Below are 15,484 nucleotides of genomic sequence, written 5' to 3' on the forward strand. Positions count from 1 at the left end.
TTCCACATTACAATTCAAAAGCTTAAGCTTTGAAGTCAGTTATTTCTGCCTGAAGTTTTTCTTAAACTGTTGTGATAATAACATTCTGGTGAAACCTCTTCCATATAAGACAGGCAAGAGTAAAATTTCCATTTAGAAAAGTTTAAAAAAATGTAGCAACACAAAAAGTGACTCACCATACTCCGCCTATTCATCCATTGGTGCATATTTAAAAATCTAGCATGCAAGTGTCTTTAATGTGAAAAATTTCCAGCATGGAAATATATTTCTTCACTAGAATATTAACACCATTCCAATGCAGAAATTATCGTTTATTCTGATGATAATCATATACGTCAAACTGAAAGATTAATAAAGAACAGAGACGTACTTACCTCTCTTCAATACACTCTTTTATGGGCTTATTATCAGGATTGCCATCTGTGGGAGCAACCATTGTATTGCTACTAGAAGTAGTTCCTGTCATCAGAAATAAACAGTGTCAATGAATGTAAAGCTTAGGACAGCTCAATAAGAACAAAAGATTTCATACTACAGATGTCAAAACTCCACTAAAATGAGAAGAAAAGTGAAAGTTGCTCAGTCATGTCTGACTCTTTGCAACCCCATGAACTATACAAGTCCATGGAATTCTCCAGGCCAGAATACTGGAGTGGGTAGCCTTTCCCTTCTTCAGGGGATCTTCCCAACCCAGGGATCGAACCCAGGTCTCCAGCATTGCAGGTAGATTCTTTACCAGCTGAGCCACAAGGGAAGCCCAAATGAGATGAAGGTGATTTTAAAAAAGGAATGTACCCTTAATGACCAACAGAGTAAGGAGTCAACAGCAACAAAGTTAGGGATGTTTGAAAACAAATGGACAAGAAGTAATTAAGGTCAAAAGAGCTGAATCCAGAGCTGTTAGTGGAGGAAACAAGAAACTTCTGTATCTATATTGTTAAACCTCCAAAAGACTTAGGAATTAGTGGCAACAGAGTACCTCTGGAAGCAGGGGTTGAAGCAGATGCTAAAAATGGCAAGAATGGTTGAAAATCTGTTTCAGAAATAGCTGGGCCCCAAGAGCTACCCCTCTACCTCTTGTAACTGGGTAACTCTCTCTGCTCACTTGAGGTCTTCTTTGATGACAATAAATCAGAGGATTTCTAGACTAGGGCACACCATCCACAGGGGAAGGAGGAAGTACTTTACTGAGGATAAGGGAACTAAGTGGAGATATACACACATACGTAACTTGAAAAGACATACCTCCCTGCAACCTTCTTAAACCACTGGGCTATCAGAAGGCTGGAAGACTGCAAGTGTGTTTATCTATGGATTATACGTATCAGTACACACACAAACGCACACCCCTACATCTTCTACTCTAGGCAGAGGATTGGAAGAATTTTCTCTGGGGAATCTGATTAGTACAAGAGAAAAGACCAATGGACACTTACATCGATGAAATCATTGTATAAAAAACCATATCAACAAGTTCCATATATACCTACAGACCATCCAGTCAACTCTTTAATATGCCACTGTTTATGAAAAGACAGATCTAGAATTGGTAGGCTTTTGAAGACAAAATCAAAACAAAGAAACAGCAATATAAAGAAAATAGGAACTTTCCCAGGTAGAAAGCTTTATCAAATATAGAAGAAGGTAGTCCAACTGTGAAACATGAATAGGATGCTCCTAAAATTTTTTTAATTAAAAAACTCTCTTTGGAATTAAAAATATTTTAGCAGATATAAAAAATTCAATGGAAGCATTATTAGAAATCTCCTAGAAAGTATAACAAAAAGATGAAACCAGATGACAAAAGTAAATTATAAAACACAGCATGAAAGATCTCTAATTATACAATGTTATTAACATCACAAAAGCATTTAATATAAACTGAGTGACAAAGAATTTCATATAAATTTAATCTACAACAGTCCAGATATTTTATCAATTTTCAATGGATGTAGTTTCAACTCAAAATATTATGATAATATAGATATACATAAAAGTAAATACACTCACATGATTGAATACTATGTATAATATATGCTCAAATAATTATAATATGAAATTACACAGTAATTTCAATAAGTGAGCAATTCCGATATTTACATATTAATTATATCCATTTATAAGAGCATCTGTTGTAAATGGACAAAATGGATATATTCCAGTTCTGAATAGGTATATAAATGTTCCCTTTATCACATTACAAATCCTTACATTGTCAAACCTTTCTACTCATATGAGGATTTACAAAGTTCTGTCAAGTTAATTACATCTATGACTTAACATTTGAGTGTTTTCTCTAGGACGTTGAAAGCAAACGCCTGCTAAAATGAACAGTTGTGGAAAGCTTCTTTTTGCATACAAAGTAATCAGTTTTAAACGACTTCTCACCTGAGGTGACAGAAGGGATTTTATAGCTGGAAGTGATGCGGTAATAAGGGGGGTTATCCATGTGAGTGACTCCGGAACTGACAGGGTCGGTCAGCTGTAGTTCACTCACCAGTTCTTCAAGCAACTGCATTGTTTTGTCTCTACCTAAATATACAATAACTTTCTTCACCTGTCACAGAAAAAATCGTTTGGAAAAGAAAAAGCACAATTTTTATCACACAAACTTGTCTTGAGACAAATTTTATCAGAGTAAAGTTCAGCTTTAAGTAGTAGATGAATAAGCACAATCTAAATTTGAATAGACACTGATTAGCAATTAGACATTAATCAGCTTTATAAGTACTCTTCCCTTCAGCCCTTAATATTGTATCATTAGGATGACCTAGATATACTGCTTAGGCAATGGCACCCCACTCCAGTACTCTTGCCTGGAAAATCCCATGGACGGAGGAGCCTGGTAGGCTACAGTCCATGGGGTTGCGAAGAGTCGGACACAACTGAGCGACTTCACTTTGACTTTTCACTTTCATGCACTGGAGAAGGAAATGGCAACCCACCCCAGTGTTCTTGCCTGGAGAATCCCAGGGATGGCGGAGCCTGGTGGGCTGCCCGTCTATGGGGTCACACAGAGTCGGACACGACTGAAGCGACTTAGCAGCAGCAGCAGCAGCAGCTATATTGCTTAATGGTGTCCATAAAGTTATCACTCCCTTTACTTATTTTTAGAAAAGCAAAAGATCATTGCCTTTTTATAAATCAGTTTCTTTTTCAATGGAAAATGAAGTGAAAGTCACTCAGTCATGCCCACCTCTTTGTGACCCCCATGGACTATACAGTCCATGTTATCAGGGTTGATCTCCCTTAAGATTGACTGGTTTGATCCATCTTACTTGATCAATCATACTTGATCAAAAAGTATGTTTTAGTAGTATGTATTATTGAAATAGGCTGATCAATTAGTCAGTGATCTTTCTTTTTTCTCCCTTTTTAAACCTTAGTACTTAAAATGTGATCCTCGTAGAACATGCATTATTATCTGGAGCTTTCGGGAAATACAGAATCTCTGGCCCCACCCCCAACTCCAGAATGAGAATGAGAACAAGATCCCCCCCAGCTGATTCACGCTGCATTCAGATGTGTGAGAAGCTCTGTTTTACATCACCCCTGGACAAATTTTAAAATATGCTCTATCACATCACACCAGAAATCTGATAATGGTTCTCTGATAGTTGACCTCCCACACAGCTCTAGATCTATCCAACCTGCTGTACTTGCTAATTCTTTGTTCTCAAGTTCAGTCTTCTCTGATCACATCAGGTACATTTCTGCCTCTGTGTCTTTGCTCTGACTCAGGACCTCTGAGACGATACTCATGACTCTAATCCTGTCAAGTCTTCAAGCCCCACCTCCCACTCCAGCTGCAGGGCCTGTCAAGAAGCTTTCCTGGACTTTTCATCAACAGCTCTGGGTTAGAATTCCAGCTCTACAGAGATAGACCTAAATAGCTATGTGACTTTGAGCTATGTCACTCTTCTCACTACCTTACTTTATTCATTGTAAAACAGCAGTCATCTTACCAAGCTCACAGATTTCTTCCAGGAATTAAGTAATGTAAATGAAGTGCTTGTACTTGGCCTATAAGTAGTGCTTGCTGCTGCTGCTGCTGCTAAGTCGCTTCAGTTGTGTCTGACTCTGTGTGACCCCATGGACAGCAGCCCACCAGGCTCCTCTGTCCATGGGATTCTCCAGGCAAGAACAATGGAGTGGGTTGCCATTTCCTCCTCCAAATAAGTAGTGCTTAAGAAGTGATAATTAAGAAATTATTATTATCATCATGAAAAATAGCTCTTTTAAAATTTCTGGCAAATGGCAATTCTCTGAATTTCATCTTGAAAAGTGAAAGTGTTAGTCACTCAGTTGTGTCCAACTCTTTGTGACCCCATGGACTGTAGCCCACCAGGCTCCTCTGTCCAAGGAATTCTCCAGACAGGAATACTGGAGTGGATTGCCATGCCCTTCTCCAGGGGATTTTCCTGACCCAGGCTTGAACCTGAGTCTCCCACACTGCAGGCAGATTCTTTACCATCTGAGCTACCAGGGAAGCCCAGGAATTTCATCTCGGCTTCTTGGAATTACAACTTCATGCCTGTTTCTAGTGCCAGCCCCAACTCAGTCATTCATTCATCCAATTAAGGGGAACTTCCTGTGTGTCAGGCACTAGTCTAGGCTCTGACAAGGTGGCAATGAACTAAATTAAGATTCCTGCTCTTTTTTTTTTCTTTTTGCTGCAGTGCACGTCTTACAGGATCTTAGTTCCCTGACCAGGGATTGAACCCAGGCCATGGCAGTGAAAGCACCAAGTTTGAACCACTGGATTGCCAGGGAATTCTCAGATTCCTGCTCTTAAGAGCTCAGAATCTACTGGACTAACTGAGGCAAAAGTAATGAGGCAAAGAAATAAAATATACAGTGAGTTCAATGATAAGTGTTAGGAAAACCAATGAAACAGGGCAAGAAAAAGAAGAGTGTATATGTGGGGGCAGGGCATTTGCAGATTTGAACTAGATGACCAGCAAAGGTATCAGTGAGAACAGCCATTTGAGGAAACATCTTAAGAATGTGCAGAAATGAGCAACTGACTGTTTGGGGAGAGAGGAAAGCAAATGGCAAGGTCCCTGGGTGGGATGCCTGAGTGAGAGCCGGGCAGCAGAGGGTTCAGCATGACCCAACGGCAGCGGGCTTGAAGGGGACTGTTAGGACGTGTGGTCAGACAGCTAATGTGGGATCATGTTTTGTACTACACACCCACCTTTCTCCAAGTGCTTCTCAATGCAGATTATTGTGACATGCCTTCAGAACAAAGCTTTCAGTAATCAGGTTAACCCAGGAGATGTTGGGTAAAGCAAGGCTACTCAATGGTTCATTTCAAGGAGGATCCAGAAGAACCTTTACAGCAACACTCTGCAGAGCTAGTTTTCTGTGGAACATACTTTAAGGAGATGCTACCCTGTGTCTAACAGTTATATCTACATATACACACATGTCTGTGTGCATGTCAGTTTAACCTTTGTGCTTGATAGTTCCATAGTATTCTCTTGAGCAGATTTAAGTACTGTTCTTTCTTCAGAAGATAAAGACTGTGCATTATTCACTGTTTATCTCTTATCATGATTTTTCCTGCTTCCAGAAGCCTTTAGGGCATGATTCTATAGGTACTGAGCTCTCACTTCTCATCATGCTCTAATATCCCAGTGTCAGCTGCTGACAGGAAAAACTACTAACATCTCTCCACTTTCATATTAGTTTCTGTCCAATATCATCTCGAATCCTCTCAGACAGTGGTGGCTCCAAAGTTATCCACTCTCAGGACTCTGCAGTTTTCCTCCGTAGCCCTTACCATGACTGTATATCACTAACCTAGTGATTTATTCATTAAATAAATTAGGTGTAGGTTCAAAGAATAAAATCTGTAGCATCCATCAGATTATAATGCCCAGAACACAGAAGAGCACTTGACCTGTAGTAAAGCCAGGCAATATTTATTAAATGAATCAATGAATAGCAATGAATAGCAATGAATAGCAATGAATCCATGTGCTATTTCCTGATTGTCCTCCTCCTGGCCCCTGCTTTGCCTCTGCTGTTCTACGGCTGCCCAGATTCTGACATCACAAGACACTGGCTAAGTATACTTATACATATATACATGAAAGTGAATGAACTTGAACACATACGTAAGGCAAGAGGCTTGGTTCACTATTTACTCCACAAATGCTGATCAAAAAGTGCAATATTATTTTCAGGTTTTTCGGCCAGCCATCTGCGAGCGTGGTCCACACGTTCTCCACCTCCGACCAGGCCAGCTCATCACCATACTAGATACAGGAAATACAGCACACACTTCAGCAGCACTTCAGTAACAACCATCTATTCAATACCAAACTCATAACATCGTGAAATATTAGAAAATAATGCTTTGACAGACAGCTTTAATCTTCTTCACACTGTAGAGAAATAATCTTTTCTTTCAACAAATCTAAATACAAATATCATTAATCACATATGATTTTAGCTCCATTCCCCAAAAGATATTTTATATCTGATGTGAAGCTTTTTTTTTTTTTTAAAGAAAGGAACTTATTTATAACACATACTTGTTTGGATTATCTAATCTCATTGTCTATTTCTAACCTGTTTACTCCTCCTAACTCGGTAATTCTGTGCAGGAACCACAAATACAAAACCTGTTACCTTTGCTGTCATGTACATCAGATTATTCAGAACCATGGCAGTAGCTTGCGGGGATCCCCAGCCTTCTCCTCGTAACCAGCGCCTGCTAGTCACCATCAGTTCTCGGTCTTTTAAGGAATCGTCTTCATCTTCATCGTGTCGCCTTGCTGTGGGCAAGGGTTTCAAATCCACCAGCTCGATGTTGTTCATCCAGGGTAACAGGTAGTGCAGCATGACCTGTCTCCCAGCAGGGTGAGCTGTCTGAATTCTCTGGCTTATCTCTGTAGTTAAGGACAAGTCAAAGAGGGAACAACTGTGTAACTGTGCTTTCCTTTGATTTGTAATGAATTTAAATGTAACTGTTTAATTCTGAAAAAATAACAAGCCAGATTTTATTCACTACATTTAAGAATTATGAGCATTGTTTCTCCTTTTAATAAACCTGACCTTGATGACATCATAAAGAAAAGGAAACAGCTAACATACACCACAGACTTAACTTTTATATAAAATATCTCTGGTAGTTAAGAAAAATAAATGCACACTATTGGTGAGTCTGGTGTTAACTGCTATGAAAATAGTGTAATGGCTCCTCAAAAAAATTAAAAATAGAACTACCATATGAGTTAGAAATCCCACTGCTGACTATATATCCAAATGAACTGAAAGCAGGGTCCTGAAGGCCTAGTGCACAGTAGCACTATTTACACTGGCCAAGAAGTGGAACCAATCCAAATGTCCATTGCTAGACAAATGGACAAACAAAAATGTGTGTTTTGACACACACATACACATAATAGAAAATTCTGCAACTTTTACAAAGAATGGAAATCCTGTTACTTGCTACAACATCAAAGGATCACCTTTGAGGACATTATGCTAAGTGAAAATAGCTAATCTTAAAACCACAAATACTGTAAGCTTCCACTTTTATAAGATCCAGTATAATCAAGTTCAGAGAAATAGAAATCACAATGGTAGTTAACAGGGCTGGGGGAAGTTCAGGAAAAGGGGAGTTTACTGTTTAGTAGGTATAAAGTTTCACTTCTCTAGGATGAAAAATGGCAGAGATCTGTTTCACAACAATATAAATACACAACACTACTGAACTATACAGTTAAAATGATTAATGTGGGAAATTTTACAATAGGTGCTTCTTAACAAATAAACCTAAGATAAAGACAGTCTTTATTCACGGATTAATTTAAAGTGACCCATGAAAAACCTCACATGTTTAGGTTCTATCTAGGGGAGACTCCTATGAAGTGCTTATTACTTTTACATTCATCTCATATAGTGCTCATGATAAACTTTGTGAGGTGGACAGTTCGAGTAACGTGTGCAAAGTCAGAAAATGATCAAGTGGCAGAGGATTCAAATACAAGGTTGATTCCAAAGCCTATGAGTTTTTATACACTGTTTACTCTCCATAAATCACTTTAAGTAAAAACCTTCTCTTTCCTCAAGCCCCCTTTTGCCTGGGTCTGGGTCTGAATTCCAGTTCTACCACATATACACAGATTGACCTAGGACCAACTATCAACCTTTGATCCTCACCTTATTATTCTCTCAGAAGGTAACAAAAGTAGTTGTGTCACGGAGGTTTGTTTTTTTTTTTTTTATGTACAAAACCTCTTTGAGTCCTTTATTAACATTTGGGGATGTGCCATACGTATAATTAACAGCATCACACCAGCTACAGAAGTACAGATAACCAAGAATGTACTTCGGAACAAGGATCTCAGAGCAACTTACAGTGTTGCCTGCTTTGCACCTCCACAAAAACCCAACTCTGACACATGCAGGACAGACAATATAACAATTTCACTTTGAAATGGTTCTTTAGAAAATGCCAAGAATTGGCAGTTCAAACCCTTTAGAGTGAGATGTGGCAGGTCTTTCAAGTGCCATGGCACTGCTTTAGAAGGCCAGCGTGGGCATCTGAAGGTCAGACAGAGTAAGAACCGACTAGGGCGAGGGGAAGAGGTTTGATTTTCAGTGTACAGAGAGAACAGATGGTCCAAGTGGATACTTTCAGTTCAGGCTCAGTTTGCACAAACTCAACACAGTGCCAACATCTGCTCAGTCCAGTGCCTCGCACACATTTATGCTCAATTCCAACTTTTTAGAAGAACCCTTTCTTTTTTTAAAGTAATTAATTTATTTTAATTGGAGAATAATTACAATATTGTGGTGTTTTTTGCCATATATTGACATGAATCGTCACATGTGTCCCCCCATCCTGAACCCCCTCCCACCTCCCTCCCCACCCCATCCCTCTGGGTTGTCCCAGAGCACTGGCTTTGAGTGCCCTGCTTCAAGCGTTGAACTTGCACTGGTCATCTATTTTACATACAGTAATATATATGTTTCAATGCTATTCTCTCAAATCATCCCACCCTCGCCTTCTCCCACAGAGTCCAAAAGTCTGTCCTTTACATCTGTGTCTCTTTTGCTGCCTTGCATATAGGATCATCGTTACCGTCTAAAAGAATCCCTTCTGTTAACAGGTCAATATTATTACCACAAGTATGAAATATGAGACCTGGATCTCTGAATGAAGAGATCCTGGCTGAGGGATTCTACGTGTGTATGGGAGCCAAGGCCATGCCAGCACCCACTGCCATCCTGACCAATTCCATGACCTCTGAGATACCAGGGACTCCTCTCTTCTGTGCTAAAGCCTCCAGGAAAAGCCCAGGAGCCTCCGAGAAAAGCCTAGAAAAGCCTAGCAGCAAAATTAGTGGAGACAGCGGTTACTTATCTGCTTCCCAGGTGACGCTAGTGGTAAAGAACTCACCTGCCAAGGCAGGAGACTTAAGAGACTCAGTTTTTATCCCTGAGTCAGGGAAGATCCCCTGGAGAAGGACATGGCAACCCACTCCAGTATTCTTGCCTAGAAAATTTCATGGACAGAGGAGCCTGGTGGGCTCTGTAGGGCTGCAAAGACTCAGACACAACTGAAGTGACTTAGCACGTATGTGGTTACTACTTTGCACTGATGACCATCCACGTCCATCCTGAAAGGGATGTCGGGACTGCGGAAGTTGGGAAGAAGGAAGAAGCGTGATTGCTGCTATTTACCGGTGCAAACCTAACATGTGTGCTGCTTTAAACACTGAATGTTAGGAGAATTTAAGTTGTTTTTTCCCCCAATCAGATCAATTAGGGGTGGGACTCAAACTATCTCCACTGCTAAAATAGGCACTGTGGAAAGATGGGCCAAGAAGGCGGAGGCCTCTGTGCCTTGAACCTGAATGAAAGGTTCAGAGCCCTGGTATCTCCTGCATAACAATTCTGGTGCATTTGCAGCACTAAGATTAGAACAGGATCTTACTGAAGATGAAGAAAGAGAAAAACTAGCTAAGAGTCTTTTGTATTATAACTAATAAAACTTTTCAGTTAAAGGATTTATAAGCACTATGGAGGCATCTGCAATAGTGTGTTCATCGACCAGAAAGGCTCAAGCTGGATGAGCTCCCTAATTACCTTAAATCTGAGTCCTGGGAAACCCATATATATACATATAGGACATCTTGCTTGACACACAGCCCATGCTTTAGAAACTCAAGGCAGGAATGTTTTTTGGACCCAAGGAAAGGAAACTGGACCAGGAAGCAAGGTGGGTTCCTAGCTGTAGTTCTGCTTAAGGCAGTACAGTATGTTCTCCTATGATTAGAGGTCTTACTTACGGAAAGAAACCTATACCCTTATCCCTGCCCATTTATATTATTAAAAATAGACCAATATACAAGATAAACTATACACTAGAAGATTCAGGAAGTGTTATGTCTACTAAAGGAATATTTTCAAATTGCCTGTGAAGCCTCTCCTACTGCTGCTAAGTTGCTTCAGTCATGTCGGACTCTGTGCGACCCCATAGACGGCAGCCCACCAGGCTCCCCCGTCCCTGGGATTCTCCAGGCAAGAACACTGGGGTGGGTTGCCATTTCCTTCTCCAATACATGAAAGTGAAAAGTGAAAGTGAAGTCGCTCAGTCGTGTCCGACTCTTAGCGACCCCATGGACTGCAGCCTACCAGGCTCCTCCATCCATGGGATTTTCCAGGCAAGAGTACTGGAGTGGGGTGCCATTGCCTTCTCCAGAAGCCCCCTCCTACTTTGTTTTATTTTGGCTAGTGTGAGGTGGAGAAGAGAGGTCAAGGTTAGAATCCCTTTAGAGATCTTTAATAAGCAATCTCCGTATCATGGTAGATCAGTATTAAAGAGTTCATATTAAAGGAAAAAAACCTCTCTTATATAAAGACAGGTTTTGTTTTAATTCAACCTCAAATTTCATAGATTTACATTTCCTAAAAGTAGTTTTTTCAAAATGGTTGCTGAAAAAAAAAAACTACTAGCCAGTTGAACAATCATACCTGAGAATATGGCGAGAGTTAGCTCGGGATACGCCCTTGCTAACTCTTCGGACAGCTGATAGTAAGACACGGAATACAGATGCGGCAGAGGGGCCAGCTGGCTGAGGACGCCGTCCGTTCTCTGGACCTCCAGCTTGTGAGCATAGCGAAACATCTTCGGTTCCAGGATCTACAGGAATGTAACCCATCCATGTAAGCTTTTGTGGGTCCTCTAAATTTCAGCTATAATTAAAAACATAAAATGTTCTCCCAAGAAACATTATAGTTTAAAAGCTATAGAGTTGTATAAATTGTAAAGTTTCTTGGATGCTAATCTCTAATTCCCAGAAATGTTTGCAAAAGGTCTCTAATTCTTGTTCTTTGTAATTCCAAATGAATACTAGAACAGAGGGTTATAAGGATCAATTTATCTTTCTTTCTAGCACTTAGGGAAAAAAAAAAGTACCAGTCCTGTTGGGGGCCGGCGTGAGGCACTCTGCCCATGGCAAAGGTCATGAGGAAGGAGGCTTGACATACGCAAAGGCGGGATCGAGCCTCAGGAGTCCCCCTGGAAATTCTCGAGCATCTACCCCCATAATCAGAGTCTGCCTACTTTACTACTTTGTGCTCTCCCCTACACCTCTGACTTTACGGGGGGCTGTCCCCCACCACCTCTTTCAGAGAAGGAGTTAACTTAGAGCTCCAGTTAATAATAATTCCTGGGCGTGATAGGAGTGTTTCAACCTACAAACTCCTCTGAAGGTTCTCTAGCCTGCCTGACAGGCTTGTCCGGCCACATGTGATTGCTCACAGCCTCCCAACCGTGAGAGGCACGAGATGCTTTAAACCTTCTAAAAACAGGTTCCTTAGAAAAGTTAGAAAACCATTAGTATAAGTATAGTGGGCTGATTAGAAATTGTATTGGTGAAGGGTTTTTCATTTGTTGAGCCAATGTTTGTTGCTAAGACTCCACATCCCCTGCCCTTACACACATTAATGAATATATAGAAGAAATAAGTATTAACCTTTGATATAAATCACATTAGACCTTAGGCCAAGTAAATTCTTTCCTTAACTAAAACCCACTACACCCTCACCCTATAGGAATGTCACTTTATTTGGGTGGCATCTGTTTTAAGAATAATCACCCTTGGAGAAAAAAGTATTCTGGTTGACTGACCGCTGTCACAAGGAGAAGGTCATAAATTGTTAGCAGGCCCCCCTGGCCAGAAGATGATGTAACACCCCTAAGACCTCTGTATACATTTGTGTGAAGCACCTGACTTTAATAAAAGTCAGGACTGCTGTCCCCGCGTGACTTCTGTATAACATCTCAGTGTATAAAAACAGACTCTGGAAAATAAAGAATTGGGATCAGTTCCTCGAAATACTGGTCTCCCCATGTCTCTTTCTCTCTCAAACTCTGGCTGAGTCTCCATTTGGAGCGCGGAACCTGCCATGCTTACTAATTATGCCTGGGCTTCTAAGATCCGCAGGCCTCAGTGTCTCCTCTCCTTCGGGAGAACGGAAGGACGCCTGCGGCCTACATAAGTGGTGCAAGCTTCTTGTCTTAAAGTTTTATTGGTCTCCCGTGTAAACCAAGCTACTCAGCCTCTTTTCTCCACTGAATTTTCCTACTGAGCTATCCTCATTCTATTACTCTTTATATCTTTGATGAATATTTAAATAGTCGCCGACGCCATCTACCCTTCAAATACCCTGGATCAGCCGGGGCTGGACCCCGGCACAGTCCCATCTTGATAAGCTCTGTAATTCTTTACAAGACTTTAACATTCCTTGTGTTGAATGCCAGTAACATAGTTTGAAAATAACTTCTGCAACTTAACATACAATTATTTGAAGAAGATTTATCACTTTTCCAATTCAAAATTATGACTATATAAAAATATGCGTATGTGAAAAAAAATCTTCAAACCTATTTTGCTTAATCATGGATTAAATATAAAATACAAGCAAAAAATTCTTTTGATATTATACTATACAAAGAGCTACACCCCTCAACCTTCTTCTTAACTAATAAAGACACTAGGGTATAATTCTTAAGATGATCCCTCAGAACCACTTCAAACCCTTTGGGAAAATGTGCATCTCCTTGAATCCCATTCTTAACCTTTGGTTAAGAATGAAGAACCACATCCTACCATCAATGGATATAACCACATATCCAAGTGAAATGTCTAAGTTATTCATCTCAGTCTAATAAAGAAAACTCACAAAAGGTTATCATAAAAGAGCTAATTACTTTTCACTTGATTCTCCAAAACAAACTGACTCACATTATTCTCATTTGCTCAACAGAAACAGGTGAAGGCACACAGAGGCTCTAACCACTCAACTTTTCCAAGTACTCAGACACACAGAGGCACACACACAGGTGAGTGTGGGGGTTATCACACACAATCCTCTACAATACACTCAAAACTTTGCATTATTTGTAGACTTAAATGACCCATATTATCTTAGTCTTCTGTTTCTAATGATAATTAGGAATCATACCATACATCACTATTAAAAATAAAGATGAACATTAGCATACTTTCAAGGCAAGAACAGATTGCTGTGCTTCGTTAAGTCCCGAGTAAAAATATATTTTAATTAACATTTGTTTACAAACCTGTAAAAGTTGCATAGCAACTTCATAGATACTTCGAGAAGAATCAGCGGCTTTAAACAGTATCAGATTGAGGAGCATCACTGTGTCACACTGATAATCCCTAGGGACAAATTTCCCATGTTAGATAAACAATGTTTAGAGGCTTTCACACCAGTTAATAAACATGATATGATATAAAGGGAAGGATGCAGGCATGCAGGGGCTAAGCCTATGAGGTGACTGTTTTGTTTTTTTTTTAAAGGCAATAGGTAACAACAGGTGCATGCTAATCATTATCACCATTTGGTTAGATTTTGTTCGAGTTTAAGGTAAGAAAATATTGGTTTATTAATATTGCTAAGCTCAAAAAGACACATTCTGTTTTTTAAGAGATGCTAAATAATGAAAGATAGCAAAAGCTAGAGTACCTGTTCTGGAAAACATTGGCTATGGCTTTGAAACAACCGGCTGCCACTCTCTTGGAACCAGTGTAACAGCGATCCACCGCCCAATACATCAGGTTGCTCTGATCCGGGTTCAGCTCCAGCAGTAATGTAACTGCCTCACAGCCCAACTGATGAACCTAAGTAAAGACCACAGAATTGCCCAGGACAGAGAAAGGGATGTATTATTTATCTACTCCTCTTACATTTCAATTAAAATAATACAGTGCATATATTTATTGTATTTCATCACAAAACTCAAGTCTCCTTTAGTTCAACTCTTTCTGATTTTTTTCAACCAGCAGAAAAACCAGCACAGAGAAATTAAACGTGGTCTCCTGCTTTTTATATAAGACTCTTAGTCGTACAATTCAATTTTCCAGCAGAGCCACAGAGGTGGCTGATGAATAGGAACAGTGATTAAGTGCTTTTAGGAAAATGAGTGATTAACCTCCCCAGCTATTTTTGTCAAAATTTATTGTTGTTTTTGATAGCCCAATACAAAATACATTTCTTCCAGGGGGAAGAAATGTAAGTCTTATTTTAAATTGTGAAGTCTGTGTTTGTATGGTATGAGTAATAAGGGGGGAAAAGTGATTAATTGGAGAGTCATCAAAAAAGTTAAACAGAGCAAATAGCATATTTCTTACATGGAGCTTAAAGTATTCCACAATTATATTCTTCTACTGATTTAAAACCGTTTGTGAGATAAATACACACTACTATATTAATCCTCTAAGAGGGAAATTAAAATTATTTAAATGAGAACTAAATAAGAATTAGAAATCTCTTAGTTTATGGTATGCTATTTAGTTTTACCTAATATGTTTTGGACCCATAATTCTAACCTATCTTATTTCAAAAAGACATATTCATTGAGCCATACAATAACTCTAAATGATGCAATGTGTGTGTGTGTGCGCTCAGTCATATCCAACTCTCTAAGACCACATGAACGGTAGGCGCCCAGGCTCCTCTGTTTATGAAATTTCCTAGGCAAGAATACTGGAGTGGGTTGCCATCTCCTACTCCAAGGGGTCTTCCCAACCCAGAGATGGAAACTGCATCTCTTGCATCTTCTGCACTGACAGGCAGATAATTTACCCCTAGTGCCACCTGGGAAGCCCCCCAAATAATGCAACGCAGTGGTAATTTACTACAGAATTTTAAGGGAACTGTCATAATTACCTTTTTGTCCAGAGAGTCCAAAATGTTATCCAACCATTTGTACAAATAGCCATCTGATGAAAGTCCTACATTATCTGCAACAGGGCCACAACAGAGTACAGCAGACATAGCCTTCAAACAATAATATTAGAATTACATTTAAAACATTTCAGAGGTTACATGTTGGTTGCTTAATGAGAAGAGGCAGGATATTTTACTTATGCTTATGTAGCCACAATATCTTTGATTTTTTTGTTTATAAAGAAAAGCATAATAGTAACTTTTG

At 39.7% G+C, this 15,484-nt stretch overlaps 1 protein-coding gene across 10 annotated transcripts in view; it reads right to left on the reverse strand.

The window, feature by feature from the left end:
* FRYL (FRY like transcription coactivator) overlaps positions 1-15,484 on the reverse strand; it is a 268,553-nt gene that overhangs the window by 52,035 nt on the left and 201,034 nt on the right. For all 10 annotated transcript variants that reach the window (XM_061420109.1, XM_061420111.1, XM_061420112.1 and 7 more), the window contains 8 exons: positions 15,220-15,330; positions 14,017-14,171; positions 13,610-13,709; positions 10,996-11,164; positions 6,640-6,899; positions 6,123-6,263; positions 2,389-2,557; positions 375-459 (listed from right to left, as the gene is read on the reverse strand). In XM_061420109.1, coding sequence (XP_061276093.1) covers positions 375-459; positions 2,389-2,557; positions 6,123-6,263; positions 6,640-6,899; positions 10,996-11,164; positions 13,610-13,709; positions 14,017-14,171; positions 15,220-15,330 — 1,190 coding nt within the window. The remainder of the gene's footprint in view (positions 1-374; positions 460-2,388; positions 2,558-6,122; positions 6,264-6,639; positions 6,900-10,995; positions 11,165-13,609; positions 13,710-14,016; positions 14,172-15,219; positions 15,331-15,484) is intronic.

This window comes from Bos javanicus, chromosome 6, assembly GCF_032452875.1.
Source record: "Bos javanicus breed banteng chromosome 6, ARS-OSU_banteng_1.0, whole genome shotgun sequence".
Lineage (NCBI taxonomy): Eukaryota > Metazoa > Chordata > Mammalia > Artiodactyla > Bovidae > Bos > Bos javanicus.